Source organism: Adiantum capillus-veneris, chromosome 2 (genome assembly GCF_014529385.1).
Source record: "Adiantum capillus-veneris isolate H3 chromosome 2, ASM1452938v2, whole genome shotgun sequence".
Taxonomy (NCBI): domain Eukaryota; kingdom Viridiplantae; phylum Streptophyta; class Polypodiopsida; order Polypodiales; family Pteridaceae; genus Adiantum; species Adiantum capillus-veneris.
Window position 1 is genome coordinate 68,011,916 of NC_140932.1, and position 19,145 is coordinate 68,031,060.

At 44.6% G+C, this 19,145-nt stretch overlaps 1 protein-coding gene across 1 annotated transcript; it reads left to right on the top strand.

Moving 5' to 3' along the window:
- The first annotated feature begins 376 nt into the window (after positions 1 to 376).
- LOC147462924 (uncharacterized) lies at positions 377 to 1,818 on the top strand. Its single transcript, XM_086527776.1, has one exon. It carries the CDS (start codon positions 496 to 498, stop codon positions 1,177 to 1,179), a length of 684 nt encoding a protein of 227 aa, XP_086383902.1. The 5' UTR covers positions 377 to 495; the 3' UTR covers positions 1,180 to 1,818.
- Positions 1,819 to 19,145: the final 17,327 nt, after the last annotated feature.

A 19,145-nucleotide genomic window follows, 5' to 3' on the forward strand; every position in this document is an offset into this window, starting at 1 on the left:
TGGCCACGCTATCTCTAGAAATAGGCTATGTCATGCACGAAATACATGAAGGAAAAGCGGCAGAACACGTCAATTATTGTCGTTCGTGAGACAAGGGATTCCGTTACCATTGGTTCCCGATTGAAGGGATCGCATTAAAGTGGAAAGTGAAAGGCAACAGCGACTGCCGCTAGGCCTTGCCGCCTTCTGTTCTCGTCGTGCTTGCCCGTGGTCTCCTCCTCCTGCTATACGTGACGCCTACTGCTAAGACGTCACCTTTCACAACCGTTCCCCACGTGCTTTGTCTGTTCAGTGGACGCACCACCACTCAGGTGATTGATCACGGGAGCCACCAGCCCTTTTCTCTGCGCCTTCGTCAATCCTGCATTATATAGAGAAGCCCCTTCTTCTCATCTTTCTGCACACACCTCAATTCTTCTTCTCTGCCGGCCTAATATAATTATCAGCAATTAGGCTTCCCTGCTCTTGTTCCAAGACTCAGTCTGCAAGCAGGACATGGGCAACTGCGTGAGCAGCAGCAGCGGCCGCGCTTCCTTAGAGATTGCTCCCACGTCCACCGTCATCAGTGTAGTGCAGGCGACGCAGGGACGTGTGGTGGATATAGAGCTGGTGGAGTCCGGAAGCAGCATGAAGGTGGGCGAGCTTATGCTTGAGTTCCCACCGGGCCATTTTGTAGCCCAGCTTCACCCGGCCGACTTCCAGGTTACTGCAGGTTGCAAGCGTGCCACGCCTTTAACCGCCGACGCTGACGCCCACCCCGACTCTATGTACGTGCTCTTCCCCATGCTCCGCTTGCACACTCGCCTCAACCCCCACGAGCTCCTCTCCTTTGCAAAGCTTCTCGATTATCATCATCACCAGCTTTCCAAGAAGGTCAGCCCTTCAAGTACCAAAGCCATGGGTTTCAATATGTTTCCCAAAGTACACCACGTATGCAAGCTCTTTACTCCTGCCGCAAGGGTGGCTCCTCTCACTGAAGAGGAAAGCAATGGGAGTGGAGATTCTAATGAGCAGGAATGCCAGCCATTGCAGCAGATCCGTAATGACCAAGATCAGGCAATTATCTCTTTCCCAGAACCCTCACAAGCATACATGAGGTCATCATGTCATGGCCAACAAACCCAGGTAGTTAAGCTCAAGCCTTGGGCACCCAAGCTTCAAACCATCCAGGAGAGGTAACATGCTCATTCCCTAAATATCAAGGGACCTGCACCGGCTTCTCCTAGATGTCAGAAAGAACTTTGGCCCTTTCTTGCTTATTGCACTTTGCCCCTCAATCTTGACACTGCCTCTCAAAGGGGGTTACATGTGATCACACATAAGGCTTCAGCAGGTGGTCCCAAGCAGCTTCAATGGTGAGATGGTCATTCCCTAATTGAGCGACGATTTCACAAAGGACTTTGTCTCTCTAAGGGAATCAAAAATATACACAAGGCTTGTGCCACTCCACCCACACTTTTCTTGCTACCATGAAGTGAGTCCTTTGATGAAGGTGCATCCAAGCAAATAGGCCCTAAGGCCTCTCCTGAATGGCACCTCTCAAATACAGCCATCATTGTGGGTTTTACATACACAACTCCCCAACCTAGTGAGGGATCATGGTTTTTGCAAGTTCCACCCGAAGGTCTCGACGTCCCAATGGCACCATTGATGCTTTTTCTCATACACTTATGTGTAGAGAGAATGCCAATTTTGTGAAGTTATGTCATTTAGCGTGCCATAAGAACACTCCAGAGTGATTGAGTCTCAACAAAGCCTTGGAAGATCAAGGTTGAGGATGTAAATTTTTGATGTGATTAAGTTGCTTTCCTTCCTGGATATTAATGCATCGGAAAGACGAATGAAACACTAACTCTATAGTATTGGATTCCTCTATATATTACAAATTAAGAAACTTCAGATCTAATGTTCAATTCGTCCTAGCCATAGCAATGTTGAAATTTGTTCTCGATAGAACTCACTATCGTATATACGTTAAAGCAAAACACTTCAGCTAGCAAAAGTATATGGATAGAGCATAGTTGAGGATTTGTAAACTGCAGTTCATATGTCCGGTATTACAAAAATTGCAATAGTGGACAAAGTCTCAAGGAATTCAAAAGGGTTATATATATTGAATAGAGCATCCTTGAGGATTTGTGAACTTTAATAATCCATATGCTCAAGATTACAAAATTTGCAACAGTGGAGGAAGTCTCAGGAATTAGAAATTTAAGCTTAAAAATAATAAAATGGAATAGACAAACAAAAATGCACTAGTAAGATCAAGGGGGCAAGAGGTCTATTAGGACTTTCTTTCATTGTTCTTACCTTGCCCATAAAACTACTTATGTTTTTGCAAACCTTGCTGCTAATGTTTCCCCTTTTCTTTTAGAATCACAACCCCCCCACCACACACCCCTCTCCCATTAGTTCTGTAGGAAACATCCTAGCTAACCACCTTCAAGTACATTCTCCTTAAAATTAAAATCCTTTTTTCTTGTCCTCTTGTTTTTTCTCTCCCAACCCCACACCTTCCTATATAAGAACATCCTCTCTCCTCTAGCCCATTCTAAATCTCCCTACTATTACCACTGATGACCTCCTTTAGGAACGAAACGCGTTTGGTACATCCCAGGACCAAAAGGTAAATCCTTAAACCTCTCGTTCTTCGCCCCCACCCCCCCCCGCCTTACCCTGCCCCCCTCTTTTTCTAGTAAAAAGTGCTCCGTACGCTTGGAAGTTATTACCACTTAAGTTTTATTTTTTAAAATATGAACGTTGCACACTTTTTCATCCCCTCGCCCGTCAAATCTCTTTTTCGCTCATGTTAACGTTCAAAAAAAAAAAGTCGCCCATAAAATTTCCCCACTTTTCCTCCCCTTGCTCTTATCCTTTGACTAACCTACCACCCAACCCGTCAATTATTTCTCCCCTCACCCCCTCCCCCCTCCCTCTCCCCTTTTCTAAGTTCTCGTTCTCCTGTGTTAAAATTCTCTCTTTATTGTAGCCTCGAAGATTACTCCATCTTTATTTTAACCCCTCAATCTTTGAAATCCATTATCCTAGAAACCAAAGATTTTTCCTAAGCTTTGAAAGCCTTAATCGTGGAGTATGTAGCTTTTTGTCCTAGTTTTACTTCTTAGGACGACTATTAACTCCCCTTACGGCTTTTGGAATCACCACCTTTTCGTTTTCTCTTACGTACAAATTTTTGTCGTTTCTTCACCACCTAACTATAGTCACAATCATATGCCTCTCAATGTCCAAACTATCCCTATTTAAGCTCCCCCCAACAACTTGCCCACCCCGCGAGCTAACTGTTGCATTTCTCCGTGAGCTAACTCTTTGCGTTTCTCCGCGTTACCTTGTAGATAGCGTAACTCTCTTTCTCCTAGTCCTTGCCTCTAATGTTTCCCGTTTTCTTTAGATTTACACTCTCCCCCAAAGAATATTTTCCTTTCTCCACCCACCCACACACCCTAAATTTTTTCCCCCCTTTTTTTGGGATACTCTTTCCCCCAACAATGTTACCGCTTACAATGTACCCTTGGAAGGCACCACCCACTCCTCTTCCATTACTTGGGTAGAAGCATCTTAGCTAACCACCTTCAAGTACATTCCTTTTAATTTAAACCCTTTTCCCTCCGCCCTCTCTTTTTATTTATCCCAACCCTGCAACCTCCTATATAACAACATCCGCTCCCCTCTAGCCCATTCTAAATCTCCCTACTACTACTGTTGATGAGCTCCTCTAAGAGCGAAACGCGTTTGGTGTCTACAATGAAACGGAAGAGGGAGGAGGGATTAGGGCCTTCTTGTCCCCCCATCCCCCTTTTTTGGATTGTACATTCCCAATTTAGTCTCTTTAAAAAAGTACACCCAGAGCATCGTATTTTTGAATCAATCTCTTCCCCCCTTGCTCCTTAGTTTCTCTTACAACCCCCGCCCCCATTCATGAATGTAAATCTCTACCAAATGTACACCTTCAACTCCTTTTGAAATCGCTACCAAGTTTTGAATAAAAATCACCTTTCCCCTTTATACCACTTGTTTAGATATGACTCCTCAAATACACCTTTCATATACGACTCCCCTAATTCATCAAAAAACATTTCAGTGTCCCAACACTATTTGTGCAAAAAGATTCCCTCTCTCTCTCTCTCTCTCTCTCTCTCTCTCTCTCTCTCTCTCTCTCTCTTCCAACACCCTTCAGTAAGAGGTCTATTAAGGATTTCTTTTACTTTTCCTACCCCTACCCATAAAACTACTTATGTTGCAAAACTTACAAATCTCGCGGCTAATGTTTCTCCTTTTTTTTAGATCCATACTCTCCCCAAAGAATCTTTTCCTTTCTCCGCCCACTTCCTCCTCCCCCCATAATAAAAGCTCTCATGAAACAAGTCTCCCTGATACTTTATTTGCTCTTTTTTTGGATACTCTTTTCCCCAAAAAAGTTACTCCTTACAATTTATCCTTGGTAGTCACCACACATACCTTTTCCATTAGTGGGTAGGAAACATCCTAGCTAACCACCTTCAAGTACATTATCCTTCAAATTAAACCCCCCCCCCTCCTCTCTCTTTTTCTTCCTCCCAACCCCACACCCTCATATATAAGAACATCCTCTCCCCTCTAGCCCATTCTAAATCTCCCTACTACTACCATTGATGAGCTTCTCTAGGAGCGAAACGTGTTTGGTATATCCCAAGACCAAATCACTAAAACCTAAAACCTCTTGTTCCCGCCCCCCCCTTTTTCTAGTAAAAAGTGCTATGCATGCTTGGAAGTTATTACCACTTAAATCCTTTGATGAAGATGTATCCAAGAAGATAGGCCCTGAGGCCTCTCTTTAATGGCACCTCTCAAATACAACCTTCATTGTGGGTTCTATATGCATCATTAGGGAATTTGAGAGGTCATTTAAAGGACCTTATTGAGGAGAGAGAAAAAGAGGATCATCCAATGAATAGCAAGCCAGCATAACGTAGAAATAGGAAGAAATCAATCAAAAAATGAAAGAGAAAGAGAAGAAACATGAGGTAAAACCTCTTTTTTATGATGATTAAGGTGTCTATATGTGGGCGTAGGGCCTGAATCTAGTTCTGGTACTAAAAGACATCTACGATAATGTATCATACTCCCTCCACCAAAATTTCTTGCTCCATTATATAAGGAATTCAAAAGGGTTATATATATTGAATAGAGCATCCTTGAGGATTTGTGAACTTTAATAATCCATATGCTCAAGATTACAAAATTTGCAACAGTGGAGGAAGTCTCAGGAATTAGGAATTTAAGCTTAAAAATAATAAAATGGAATAGACAAACAAAAATGCACTAGTAAGATTAAGGGGGCAAGAGGTCTATTAGGACTTTCTTTCATTGTTCTTACCTTGCCCATAAAACTACTTATGTTTTTGCAAACCTTGCAGATCTTGCAAAACTGCAGTTCGTATGTCCAGTATTACAAAAATTATAATACAAAAATTATCAGAGCTCGTCTCTCCCTCCTCGGCTTCTATAATCCTTTAACGAGTTCGTTAAAGGATTTGTAAACTGCAATTCGTATGTCCAGTATTACAAAAATTCAAAAGGGTTATATATATTGAATAGATCATACTTGAGGATTTGTGAACTTTAATAATCCATATGCTCAATATTACAAAATTTGCAATAGTGGAGGAAGTCTCAGGAATTTAAGCTTAAAAATAATAAAATGGAATAGGGAAACACAAATGCACTAGTAAGCTTAAGAGGGCAAGAGGTCTATTAGGACTTTCTTTCATTGTTCTTACCCTGCCCCATAAAAGTACTTATGTTTTTGCAAACCTTGCAGATCTTGCTGCTAATGTTTCCCCTTTTCTTATAGATTAACACCTCCCCCCGCCTCCCCCCCCCCCCCCCACCCAAACCAAAATAATAAAATCTATCATGAAAAAAGTCTCCCTAATATTTATTTTTCCCTTTTTTTTTGGATACTCTTTCCCCGAAAAAAGTTACCCCTTACAATTTACCCTTGGCAGTCACCACACACCCCTCTTCCATTAGTTCGGTAGGAAACAGCCTAGCAAACCACCTTCAAGTACATTCTCCTTTAAATTAAAACCAACTTTTTCCCCGCGTCCTCTTTTTTTGTCTCTCCCAACCCCACACCCTCCTATATAAGAACATCCTCTCCCCTCTAGCCCATTCTAAATCTCCCTAATACTACCACCGATGAGCTCCTTTAGGAACGAAACGCGTTTGGTACATCCCAAGATCAAAACCTAAAACCTTAAACCTCTCGTTCCCCCCCCCCCCCCCCCCCCCCCCGCCCTACCCCCCTCTTTTTCTAGTACAATGTGCTCCGCACGCTTGGAAGTTATTAACACTTAAGTCTTATTGTTGAAAATATAAGCGTTGCACACTTTTTCATCCCCTCGCCCGTCAAATCTCCTTTTCCCTCATTTGAACGTTCAAAAAAAAAAGTCGTCCATAAAATTTCCCCAGTTTTCCTCCCCTTGCCCTTATCCTTTGACTAATCCTACCACCCAGCCCGTCAATTATTTCTACCCTCCCCCCTTTTTTAAGTTCCCATTGTTGTGCAGCTCCGCTCCCATGGAAAGAAAGATGCCAGGAAAATACACATTAAGTTTGTTTGAAGCTTATATGTTTAATGAATAGTGATTAAGGACTGGTTGCAGGCCGAGTTTAATGGTGACTGTATGTCAAATGCGGCTGAAAGGGCCAAAACATGCCTTAATGATGCTAAAAAGTGTTATGCTTGAATTGAACATGGATGGGGTATTGTGCCCTAGAACTGCAGTGCTCGATGTGCTCTACCGGCCTGTCTTTACGGCTCGTCGATTGGAGCTACGATGAAGAAGTTATGGCAGTTTAAAGCTCAAGTCGATAGCAGATCCGTGCCAGACTAGGCAACAGCAGCTGACGAAATAAAAATGAAATGAATGCATCGGGAGCGCGTCGGTCTTTTCAGATCAGTGATCGGAGTCCCGGTCTCCAAGATATTGGCAGATAAAAAGTCATCAGGGGCCAGTTCCGTACCAGTTAGTTGGCTCGATCGGTGTCTCAGTTGGAAGTTTTGTCTATTGTCCAGGGTTTGGGATGCGAGAGCAAAAATAGCTTGAGGAGTCTCATGAACGGGATGTCATTTGATGTAGTGCTTGGCCGGAAGTGGTCGTATTGGTAATACCTGACTGACAGGAAAGTAACTTTGATACTTTTTATCGGATGTGATGGGAAGGCCTTGCTTCAATGTAATCACCTATACTTGCAGCTTAAAGATATGTATGTCGAATGTGGTGCACTTACAAGGCATAAGCCCGCCAGAAAGAAAAGGCAACAAGGCCGGATGCCGCCCATACTCAAGGTCTACCCATGGCCAATGGCCGCCCACATGAGTTATAAAGTGGCTGCCTGTCGGTTAAGTGGCCGCCCAAATTGATTTGCCAATATGTACGCCAAATGTGGTGCCCTACAAGGGCATAAAACCCTCCAAGCCCAAAGCTTTAAACTGGCCGCCCAAAGCAGGGCCGGTTGCCCAAGGCCAATGCACCCAATTAACTTAAGTGTGAAGCCATATAAAGAAAAGAGAGCCATGGCGTTTAACACGGTGCAGAAGGCCCAAGAAGAAGGGAATATCATCGCGTTGGCCGCCGTGAAGCTCGGATGAAGATGCTGCAAAAGCGAAAGTTGATCACAACGTCGGCGCGAGCCATTTTGGCACCACTCCCGCGCGATTCCGTGCTGGTCATTCGGCTAGGCTACCACGTCATGGGGGACGTTTCTTGCCACGTCAGCCACCCATTAGCGACATCGCTAATGGGTAGGCTATTTTTAGAGGGGGCAGCATGCAACCTAAAAAAGGAGGGGAATAGTGTATTAGGCTCTCTCCGCCTCATAATCTCCTTAGATCTTGAAGCTCCTCCTCTTAAGCACCATCTTCAAACCTCCATAGCTGAAAATTCTTAACCTCCTCCTCCTCATGAGCCCATTATTCCTAATCTCCTTCACATATCTTGAAGCTCCTTCAGCTCGGAATCTCCTCCTAAGCTCAAGAACCTTGAGCTCTTCTCTCCATCGGATAATCTCTTAAGCTCTTGATAATCTCGAAGCCGAATATCCTCCTCATAAGCGGGGAATTCTTAAACTCCTCCTAATCTCAAGCTCATTAAGCTCGGAGTCCTTCACTTCATCATCGGGAATTCTTCTCGGCATCATAAACCAAAGCGTGGAAGCTCTTAATCCTGGTAATCATTAAGTCTTAAGCTTTTAATATTCTTAAGCTCCTCATATCTTTAAACTCGGGATTCCTATTAATGTCTACAAGCTCTTAAGCTCGCTTAATCTTTAAGCTTAAGCCCTCAAGCCAAGCCATAAGCCAAAACTAAGCCTAATCTCAAACCATTAGCAGTGTCCATTCGAATTAGGAAGCAGAAGGCAGAGTAAGTAGAATTATATCAATTTTTCTCTTTAGCACCTGGATTAAGCTAGGATTTCTTCTTGTAAAGATAATTTAACCTCCATTAGTGATTGATTAATCATGGATTTTGTCGATTAAATGGACTACTTTTTTTAAATTGTATCTGCTACACCTTGTTTTCCGCACCTCTCACAGCTAGGGGCCCGTTGCCTTCCCGACTCACCTTTCGCACAATTATCCCCCGACATTCTTGGTGAACCCGACTCCAAACGAGCCAGGGTGAGCAATTTGGTGAAGAAGGATGTGGAGACCACAGGAGGCTGCCATGCAGCAAATGATGCAGCAATTTGCTGCTTACATGAAACAACAGCAAGCTGCTCAACAGCAGTACAATTTGCAGGGGAGGATCCTTAAAGCTCGGCACACACTTATCGAGAAATTGCATCGATTTGAAGGCCGGGATATTAGCAAATTCTGCAATATCTATGAACATGCAATGGAAGAGAATGGAATTGATGATCATAACACAGTAGAAGGGTTCCATTTGATTGCTGAGCCGGAACTTAGGAGTCGAATTAAAGAAATTCAGGTGCTTCAAGGACCGAATTGGCAGGATTTCAACAAGGCGCTTCAGGAGGAATACTTCCTGGAGGATTCTCAAATAGTAACCAGGCAAAGTTTCATGAAGTGGGTGCAGAAGAAGAACAAAAATCTGTCTGCACGAGAGTTAATGCGGGAATTTGAGAAAAAATTTGAGCAATTTTCTTCGATAGAGCAACGTTCAATGAGGGATCAGAAGGTTGAGATGTTCATCAGGCTGCTGATCCTCGACTTCAGAAGAGTTTAGAGCAGTTGCTAGAGGATCCAAGTGGAGAATTGGGCTTAACATCCGACTGGAAGGTAGTCACCGAAGCAGTCAATATGATCGTGAAACGATAGATGAGAGTCGACAAGATGATCGTGGCTGACATCATGGATGTTGCGAAGGAGGAACCTAAAGAGAAAAAAACCTCGGCAATACCGAGAGTGGAGGAGCCAGTTCTTGACGAATTGGTAAAAGGTATTCAAGAATTGAATTTGAATTTTAAAGCTATTAAATTTGATGGTCTAGCTGCAAAGGGGTCTACAACGGAGCCTACGCAGCAGCCACCACGCAAAGGCTGGGACCGATGCATGTGGTGTGATAGTGAAGACCACAAGTATGTTAAGGAATGTGATGAATTATGTGGTTTTCTGGAAGGACAAGAAGATACACCTTAGGGAAACGGGTGAGATGCTCCACCTGAACTTTGGTAGGGGTAGCACGAAGAAGATAGTTGATGAGATTCAGCATAATGTTGCTCTTGTGGAGGCATCTACTTATGGGCTCCAAGTCTGCAGGAAGGGTGATGAAGATGGTGCAGGTACCAAGGGTCAATTATGGCCTTATGCTTTGAAGACATCATAAACTGGTAGGTAACTTATGGGAAGCTGCGGCAAGTAGGGAATTCAATTCGAGAAACCACAGGGTGGAATGATCCAATGGATTCCCTCTCAGTGTATGCATTCATTGCGAAGTCTCAAGCTAATGAGGCTATGGTGAAGGAAAAGTGGAAAAGAGATGAAGAAGCTCCTGGACATCGAAGAGGACAACGAGGTTCAACAACAAGAAAGAAGAAAGTCCTGCTCCTAAGCCCGCTCCTAAAGTGGTGATGGAGGATGCACCTAAGGACAAAAAGCAAGGTAAACCCAGGGGACCCTCTTATGAGCTCAAGTCTGACATTGAATTAGCTACAGATTTAAAGAAAGTCTTTGAAGAGCAAATTATGAATAGCAAGGTGGAGCTCACATTGGGTGATATCTTGGGGATTGCCAAACGTGAGTTTCATGAGGAGATAATAGATATCATCAAAAGAAAGCAGCAGATACCAAGTGAACAGGAGCCGGAGTCAGTGAAGAGCCAGGCGGTTCGCCACATTGAAGCAATTCTAGACGACTATGAAGAGTATTTGGCGAATCTTGAAGAATAAGAAGAGTCAAGGTCTGTGGTGGTGTCAAATCCAGCCGTACCTGAGGTAAGGCACGTTCATTTCAATGAAGATAAAGATAGTGAAAGCATAGCAAGGAGTCACTTTTCAAGGACTCATTGGGCAAGAGCAACAACCGAAACTGTTCTAAAGCTTGGCAACATCGAAGAACCGGTCTAAGCACTCATAGATCATGGATCGGAGATCAATTTGATGGCTAAAAGCTTGCACAAAAAGGGGAAATATCCTATTGATGTAGACCATGGTTGGCGGATTCAAGCTGCCAATATGCTTCCAGGAGACCTCTATGGTGCATGTGCCAACGTTAAGGTAACTGTAGGGGATGTCTGTGACAAGCAGAACTTCTTTCTACAGGAGCATTCCTCTTATCCTTTAATTATGGGGCAACCATACATTACGGCTGTGCGAATGGAAACCAAAGTGCTGGATGATGGCTCGGCCTATGCTAGGGTTCAGAGCCATGATGGGAAGAAAGCAGTGCAATTCTTGACTGTATGTGTTGACCATGCTAGGAATAAGGAGAGTCTAAGATATCATCCAATGCCGAAGATACGCAAGGAGTTTAGAGAACAAAGGTTTGCACACGATTTTCTCAGATTTCCATTATAAAACGGGACTATGGTGGTACAAGTGAGGAGAAGTTCTCGCAAAGAGAAGCTTTCTCTTCGGGGGTTTTGGGGTTAACATCTGAAGGTTCAATCTCTTTCAGAAAATTTAATGATCTGCCAAAGTGGGAAAAACAGTATGTTTCTGGTATTCAAAGTGAATTGCATGGTTGTGATGTGCTTGAATCTGATGATGTGATTTCAGGAGTCTTTGAAGAGATTTCTTATGAAGATACTATGTCAGTGCTTGAAGAGATCAGGCAAAACAGGTTAAAAAGTGGAACTGAAGTAGTCAAGGTTCATTCAATGGACATGTATGATGAGTGAAGCTCATATGAAGCACTTATGCATATTGAAGATGATTCAAGTGAAACTGTTGAAGCACAGGTAGACCCCAAATACAAGACTGTTGTAAAGAAAGTGAGGCCAATGGCTACACCGCTGGCAAAAGGAAGTGATGGGATGATCAAGGAGGCTTCTCGACATCCTATACTCAGAGATCCGAAGAACATAGGGCATAAGTTTACTAAGGAGACACTGTAGCAGCTGAAGGTTGGTCAAGACGGTTTCCTCAATGAAGAGGAGATCAAATGTTTTCAAGGTATGCTTGAAAAACATGGTAAAGATTTTGCTTTTGAGCCAAGTGAGATAGGGTGTGTGGATCCGAGTGTTGTTTCACCAATGGTTATTTTCACTGTTCCACACATGCCATGGAGCTTGCGTCCTATTCCAGTTCCTAAAGCTCACTTGGCAAAGCTCATCAATTTTCTCAATGAAAAGATTCAAATGGGAATTTTGGAGCCGTCATGTGCTCCGTATTCTAATCGATGGTTTACTGTTCCGAAGAAAAATGGCACATTAAGGTTCATTTAGGATATGCAACCGGTTAACAAGGTAACAATTCGCAATGTGGGTACTGGCCCAATTGTGGATGAATTTGTTGAGGCCTTTGCAGGTAGATCTATTTACTCCATGGGCGATCTTTATTAAGCATATGATCAATTCCAGTTAGCTTTGGAGAGTAGAGATCTTACTACAATGCGTACTCCTCTTGGTTTGGTAAGGATGTGCACTCTACCACAGGGTGCTACTAGTTCAGTAGCTCATATGATGAACGACATGAATAAGATATTAAGGGACTTTATCCCACATGTTACCATGCCTTTCATTGATGATCTACCAATTAAGGGCTGTGAAGAAGGCTCAAAAGATGAAGAAAAAGACCAGAGGGGGTGCAGACAGTTTGTTGCTCAACATATTGCTAACTGTGATGCTATATTATCAAGGCTTGGAGAAGTTAACTTAACACTTTCAAGTCAAAAATCGACTTTTGGAGCTAAGGAGGTCTTAATTGTGGGACACATGTGCAGTTATGAAGGAAGAAGGCCAAGTCCTGCAAAAGTTGAAGCAATCCAAAAGATGAAGGACACATGTTCTTTAGTTACTAAGGTTTGTCGATTCTTAGGCGCGTGTGTGTTCTATAATATTTGGCTACCACACTTTGCCCATGTTACAGAGGTGCTGTATCAATTGCTACGAAAAGGTAAGAGGTTTTTTTGGAAAGAAGTTCACACACAAGCTATTAAGAAATTAAAGAAGATGCTTCTTGAGGCTCCGACGTTGAGGAAAGTTGATTATAAATGTGACAAACCAGTTGTTTTAACAGTTGACACTAGCCCGACAGGTATTGAATGGGCTATAGGTCAAGATGATGCTGAAGGACACAAGTATGCAATGAGATTTGGGGCCAAGGTGCTCAATTCTCGTCAACGAGGATATCCACAGGTTAAGAGGGAACTTTGGGGGATTTCTACTGCTCTAAGGATTGATAAAGAATACTTTATTGGAGCTACCGTTGTGGTAGAGACAGATTGCTTGCCACTGATAGAGATGATTGCAAATTGCTCTACTCCGAACATTGCCATGCTAGGATGGATAGCGTATATCAAGTCTCTTAACCCTGAATTTTTTCATATTGCAGGTAGAGATAACCCTGTTGCAGATATGCTCTCAATAGCTAGGTTTGAAGATGAAGAAGAGATGCTGACCACGAATGATGATGTTGGCTTGAAGTTCTACACATTGGTGCAACTAAAGTTGGTCAAAGCTAAGAGGTCATCTATGCCACGCAAAGGGTGCAGTCGAGTGCAGTGCAGAAGGCTAGGGCAGGTGCCAAGGCCCTTGACAGCCAAAGGATAGCGGGAAAGTATGGGTGATGCGGTTTTTTAGGCCAAAAGTGAAGCGGAATGGTTCAGATGGGGTGGCAGATAAAGATGTCCAAAATGCAAATTCAAAGCTCTAGAATGTAGAGTTCAGCGTGCTCTAGAAGCCGGTCCAGACGGCTCGTCAAACGGAGCCCCGGTGCTCAAGATATTGCACTTTAAAGAAAGGGTGTGTAGCATATCCCTGACAGACAGGGCAGCTAGGGACAGGTGGCCCAGGCAGGTGTGAGTAGATACATGTGTAGAGCTTGAGTTGTGGAGCATGCCGGTCTTCTTGGATGGCAAACCAGAGCTGTGGATAGCAAGTTAAGGTGAGTTGAAGATTTTTCGGGGCCAATTCTGAGCCCACTTGATCGCATTGGAAAATGTGCCATATGGCGTCTTTTGAGCCTCGCCAAGGCTCTCGGTGGAAGTGTGCGTTAGGTGAAGCTAGCACGAATCGACAGCATGTCAATCGGATGCTTAGTCGGCAAGATACGGCAAGACGAACTCAGAAACATTTGACAATGAGAGGTTTGCAGATGCTTTTTGGTTTTTTTGCTGCCTCAAATGACGACATTGTAGATCCCAAAATGGGGCAGGACGCAGAGGATTTGGAACTGGAAACGATGGGTTGGTAGTTGGGTTTGGCGGCCGTTGTATAGGCCAACTAGGCAATGCATAGCAAAGCACCCAATGCAAACCTGAAAAAGGTTTTTTTAAAAGTTAAAATGGGGTTTTTTTTGAAATTTTGAAGGGTTTTGAAGGCCATGGGCCAGCAGCGGCCACATGGCTCGCGAGTGAACCCACATGCAAAAAGTAGCCCGAATATCACGCCCTCTATGGGCTGGGGCAAGTACCTCTCATTGGTATCACAAGGTGGAGAGGGAGCTCCAAGAGCTCCGTGGTGATCGCGCTTGTGTTGGTGGCGGTGGCACTACGCGTGGCACGTCTTGGGCGGATTCGCGATAGTTTTGGTCGGGCAGCGGCGGCGTAATAGCGCGGCCGCGTGGCGAGATGGAGGTGATGATGTGGCAGGGGTGATTCCCACGGTGCAGCCCATGGGGCGCTCTTATTTTAAAGGAGAGAGAGGGGGCAATAGCGACATCACTATTGCCTCCCCCCCTCAGGTAAGGGGTGAGTCCTGCAACATAGAGAGCGAGAGAAAGGGTGGACATTGCAAAGCGCGTCCGGGCCAAGCAAATGCAAAGGTAAGGGTACCGGACAAGGAAAGGATAAAGGGGAGAACCAAAAGAGCAAGGGCAAACTTAGGGGCCGGACAAATCCAAGCTGAGGGAAAAGATAAAGCCAAACCAAGTCCAAGGGTCAAAAGATGGAGGTCAAAGCCAAAAGGGAGCCAAGAAGGAGTCGGATGGATAGAGGGAGAGATTCAAAGTCAAAAATTGAGCAGTATAAGGCTAAACCAAAAGAGGGTAAAAGGTGAAAAATGAAAAATAAAAAATGAAGTGCCTAGGGGGCAATAGCAACATCGCTAATGCCCCTCCCCCCCCAAGTGCAAAGAGTGAATAGGAGAGAGGTAGAGCAAAGCGGTGCCCCCTTTCCCAAAGATACCAATTCAAGGTGCCAGGTGGACCTATTGAATTGTAAATTCCCAATTTAAAGACCCCCCGTATAAAAGTAAAAAATGAATCAAATTGGGGGCTTTTTTCTTGGCCTTTTGAGGTGCCGTTTGAAGCTTGCAAAGTGGATTTCTCAAGCAAGCTAGCCCCTTTGTAACTTTTGCTTGAAAATGGCCATGGTGATGGTAGTGCAAGCCCGTGTATATGTTTTTTGAAGTGCAATGAAGCCATAGTTTCCTCCCGTGCTGTTGTTTCCCCTCCCCCCCTTCTCGTTCTCCTGCTTTCATGTTTCTCCTCAGTGCCGGTTGTGTGGAAGTGTGTGCCCCCTGGACCGATGGTGTTTTGAGTGAGAGGGAGAGATTGAGTGGCTGTGTGCATGTGTGAGGGTGGAGACATGCAGTGGTAGTAGGTGTATCTTGTGTGGTGGTTTGTAGAGTGTGTGAGCAATAGAAATCGACAGGCGGTGGTTTGCTAGTCTAGATTGTTTCTTTGAAGGTGTTTTCTAAGAGGATAGGGGTGTTGTGGATACCCTGAGCTATAGAGAGGTCTTTGTGTTTGTGCCAGGTGTGTTCCCCCATTCCCCCTCTCCATCTTTTGGTGCCCCCACGGAGGAGCACACTGATTGATCCCAGTTGATCGAAGAGAAGCGGGTTTTCACGTTGGAAGTCATGGGAGCTAGAAGCTATGCACCGATTTGCACAGGCGAAGAGAGCCCTGACGAGTGGATGTCAGATTTTGAGATGTACATGCTATCGTTGCGTATGCTGAACGAGGATAGCAAAACGCAGACTTTTCCTCTGGTAATGCGTGGTAGAGATAAAGCATGGTACGATGCATTGGAAGGTGAGCCGAAGCCAGCATGGCCTGCTCTACGGGCAAGGTTTCTTCACGACTTCCGCAAGAAGACTTCCCCAATCGAAATGGATGCAAAGATGAAGGCGCTTAAGCAAGACATAAGTGAAGAGTTCAATTTGTTTTTTGGTCATTTTGAAGAGTGTTGGGCAGAGTTAGCGGCAGCCATGCAATTGGATAATGGAGACTATTTCAAGCTCGACAAATTCATGGCGTGTCTGCATCCCACGGTGAGAGAGAAAGTTGATTTCGAAAGCCCAGAGGATTATAATGGTGCGGTAGCCATTGCACATTCGAGGAGCAGAAAGATAAAGAAGAAGATAGAGCAGGGTGTGTCAGGTTACGAGACGATGGCCCATGTTCAACCGCAGAGTCCGAGAGAGACTGCACATGAAGAAAATAATGGAATTCGAGGTGTAGCTGTTGTGCCACAAAATTGGGTGCGCCCAGTGCAAGATTTATCCGAGCAGATGTAGGAGTTGCGGCTCAGTGTCATGGATAGAGGACAATCAAGAGGAGCAAGGGGCAGGGCACGGCCACTGCTAGGTAGGTGTTATAATTATGGAGAAGAAGGGCACTATGCACCTGATTGTCCTCAACCGCAGAGAGAAAGAGGAGGTATGTACTTGGTTTTTGGTAGAGGTCGAGGTCAAGGACAATACAATGGTCCAAGAGAGCAAGTCATGGAGAACCCTGTTCAGCCAGCTCTGCAAAACGGAGGTGAGGTCCCAAGAGTAAACATCATAGGGGAGGACAAGCAAGATGTCGAAGTGTTGGCCAATAAGAGGGCAAGATCTGAGAAGGAGACAGAGATAGAGCGGGAAACCAGAGCTCGCAAGGGAAAAGAGAAGGTGTACGAAGGCAGAGATCAGCTTGAGCCTAGCAAGAGAAGGAGACATCGCAAGATCAAGCAAGCATATTTCCAGCTAGGGCATGGCTATCCCGAATACAATCTGGTAAGTGACGTTCAAAATCAAAAGGCAAACATTACGTTTGGTCAGTTGTTAGCTTTAAATCCAAAGCTAAGGAGGCAGTTGTCCACAAGTGTTAGTACCAGGCTACCAAGAGCTAAAGGAAATGTGCAATTAAGCAGCGCAAAATAGTCTTTAAGGGTATGTAGCCCCACTGACGTTCTTCCGCTTGTGGATGCAATTATAGAGAAAAGGATGCAGGTACAAGCCTACATAGATGCCTACATAGATGGTGGAGCATAGGTTTGTGTCATGACAGAAGCAGCCATGAAAGAGACAGGGGTCAAGGCAGTAGGCAGGTCAAATGTGCGCATGAGGATGGATAACCATACCAAAGCCAGGTGTTTGGGTGTGGTGCAGGATGTGAAGGTCAAGGTGATGGGCATAGAGTGCCTGATTGACTTCTTTGTGATGAAAGCAGGGGATAATGCTTACCCGATCATTTTGGGTAGGCCATGGCTTTTGGCAATAGGTGCAAAGCAAGATTGGGAGAGCAAAGTGTTCACTTTGCCTGACAAAGAGAAAGGTAGACAAATTGTGCTTGATTTGAAGACCAAGGAGAGCAGTTCTCATCCTATGGTAGTTAAAGATGAGGGTGACACGACGAGCTATGAGTACGAGACCGAGACAGAGGCTACGATGAAGGCTATACTAGCACAAAGGAAGAGGAGAGCGAGGATGACATGTTGAAGATAGATGCAGACTTATTTGGGCTCTCCATAGACAACTCTCCACCTAAAGAAGAAGGTATGCAGTCTCAAGCTCATGGTTTAAGCATAGAGGAGGTTTCGAGTATGATAAGTGAAGACCTTACCAAAGGGGAAAAGGAGGGCTATGTTCAACTGTGTGAATCCTATCCAAATCTATTTGCTATGGAGTACAAGCATTTGTGAGGTGCAAAGGGGGTGGAGCACAAGATTGTTCTTAAGGAGGGGCATAAGCCTAAAGCACAGATGCTGAGAAGACTAGGGGAAATTCAAAAAGAAGCCCTTTGGTAGGAGATCAATAAGCTATTGGATGTAGGCATCATATGTCCTGTGAAGGAGTCAGAGTGGGTCTCGCCAGTGGTCATAACCCCTAAGAAGAATGAGAAATGGAGAGTGTGTGTCGACTACAAGCCATTGAATGCCGCGACCAAGAGGAATCACTACCCCTTGCCGTTTCAAGATGAAATCCTAAACCGAGTAGCTGGGCATGAGAGGTACTCAATTAGGGATGGCTTTTCGGGGTACTTTGATATAGGGATTGCACTTGAAGACCAGTTGAAGACCACATTCATATCGCCATGGGGTTGTTTCTCTTACCGCAGGATGCCATTCGGATTGGTGAATTCATATGACACCTTCCAAGGTTGGATGAACATGGTATTTCGTCCATACTTGGGACTTTCTATTAGGGTCTTTATGGATGATATCGACTGCTACAGTTCAAGGTTGGAGCACCTATCAAAACTCCAATTATGCTTTCAAAGGCTCGATGAAGAAGGAGGTCAGCTGAATCCCAACAAGTGCAAGCTATCACAGCCTCGAGCACAGTTGTTGGGTCATGTGGTTTTGCAAAACGGTATAGAGGCTGATCCCGAGAAGGTGAAGGCGTTGGTGTTGATGGAGCCGTCATCAGATGCTCAAGGTTTGGCTTCATTTGTTCATAAGTTGAAGTATTTGTTGCGTTTATTTTGGATGCTCTCGCAATATGTGCAAAAGAGGGCTCAGCAAGTGCATGGCTATGAGTGGGATGAGGACGCTCAGGAGGCCTTTAATAGGGTTAAAGAGATTTTGTGCCAGTTGCCAGCGGTGTGTCCTCCCAATTGAGAGGAAAAATTTTATGTGTCTATGACAGTGGGCACAGTTGCCATTGGAGCGGTTTTATTGCAAAAGGTAGGGAGAAGCTACAAGCCGATATACTTCGAGAGCAGGGTGATTAGCCCAGGAGAGGCTACCTACATCGAGGCGGAGTAGTGGGTGATGGTTCTAGTCTTCGCTTGCAGGAAGTTCAAAGTCCATTTGATTGTGCGTAAGTTTTTTGTGTTGACAATCTATTGCCAGAGGTGGTGCTACATTTGAAGCTAGGAAGGAGAATTATGAAGTGGGTGTTGGATCTACAGGAGTTCGAGTTCGAGTTCAGGGTAGATCACACGAGTCGGTCTCACCTGGCTGACTTTCTTGTCAGCAAGGCCATCGATTTGCCAGCCTATCCCATTAGTGGTGCAAGATGAAGCCAAGGAGGAACCCGAATTGGAAGATGCTTTCACTATGTGGTTCGATGGAGCATATCGAAGGGTAGTGCAGAAACCAAGAGGAGGTGTGGTGATACACGACCCACATGGAAAAATGATATTTTCGAAAGCGTATGCTCTAGAGGATGTCCACACTAATAATGAGGTGGAGTATCTCACTCTACATTTGGGTTTAAAGCAGTGCATAGAGTTCGGCATTTCAAGGTTGGGGGTGAAGGGAGATGCGTTGCTAGTCATCAAGCAACTGCTAGGCCAATGTCAGGTAAAGC

What these genes read in the sequence shown, in the direction of transcription:
- LOC147462924 (XM_086527776.1), top strand. Translation starts at nt 496, where the DNA reads ATGGGCAACTGCGTGAGCAGCAGCAGCGGCCGCGCTTCCTTAGAGATT.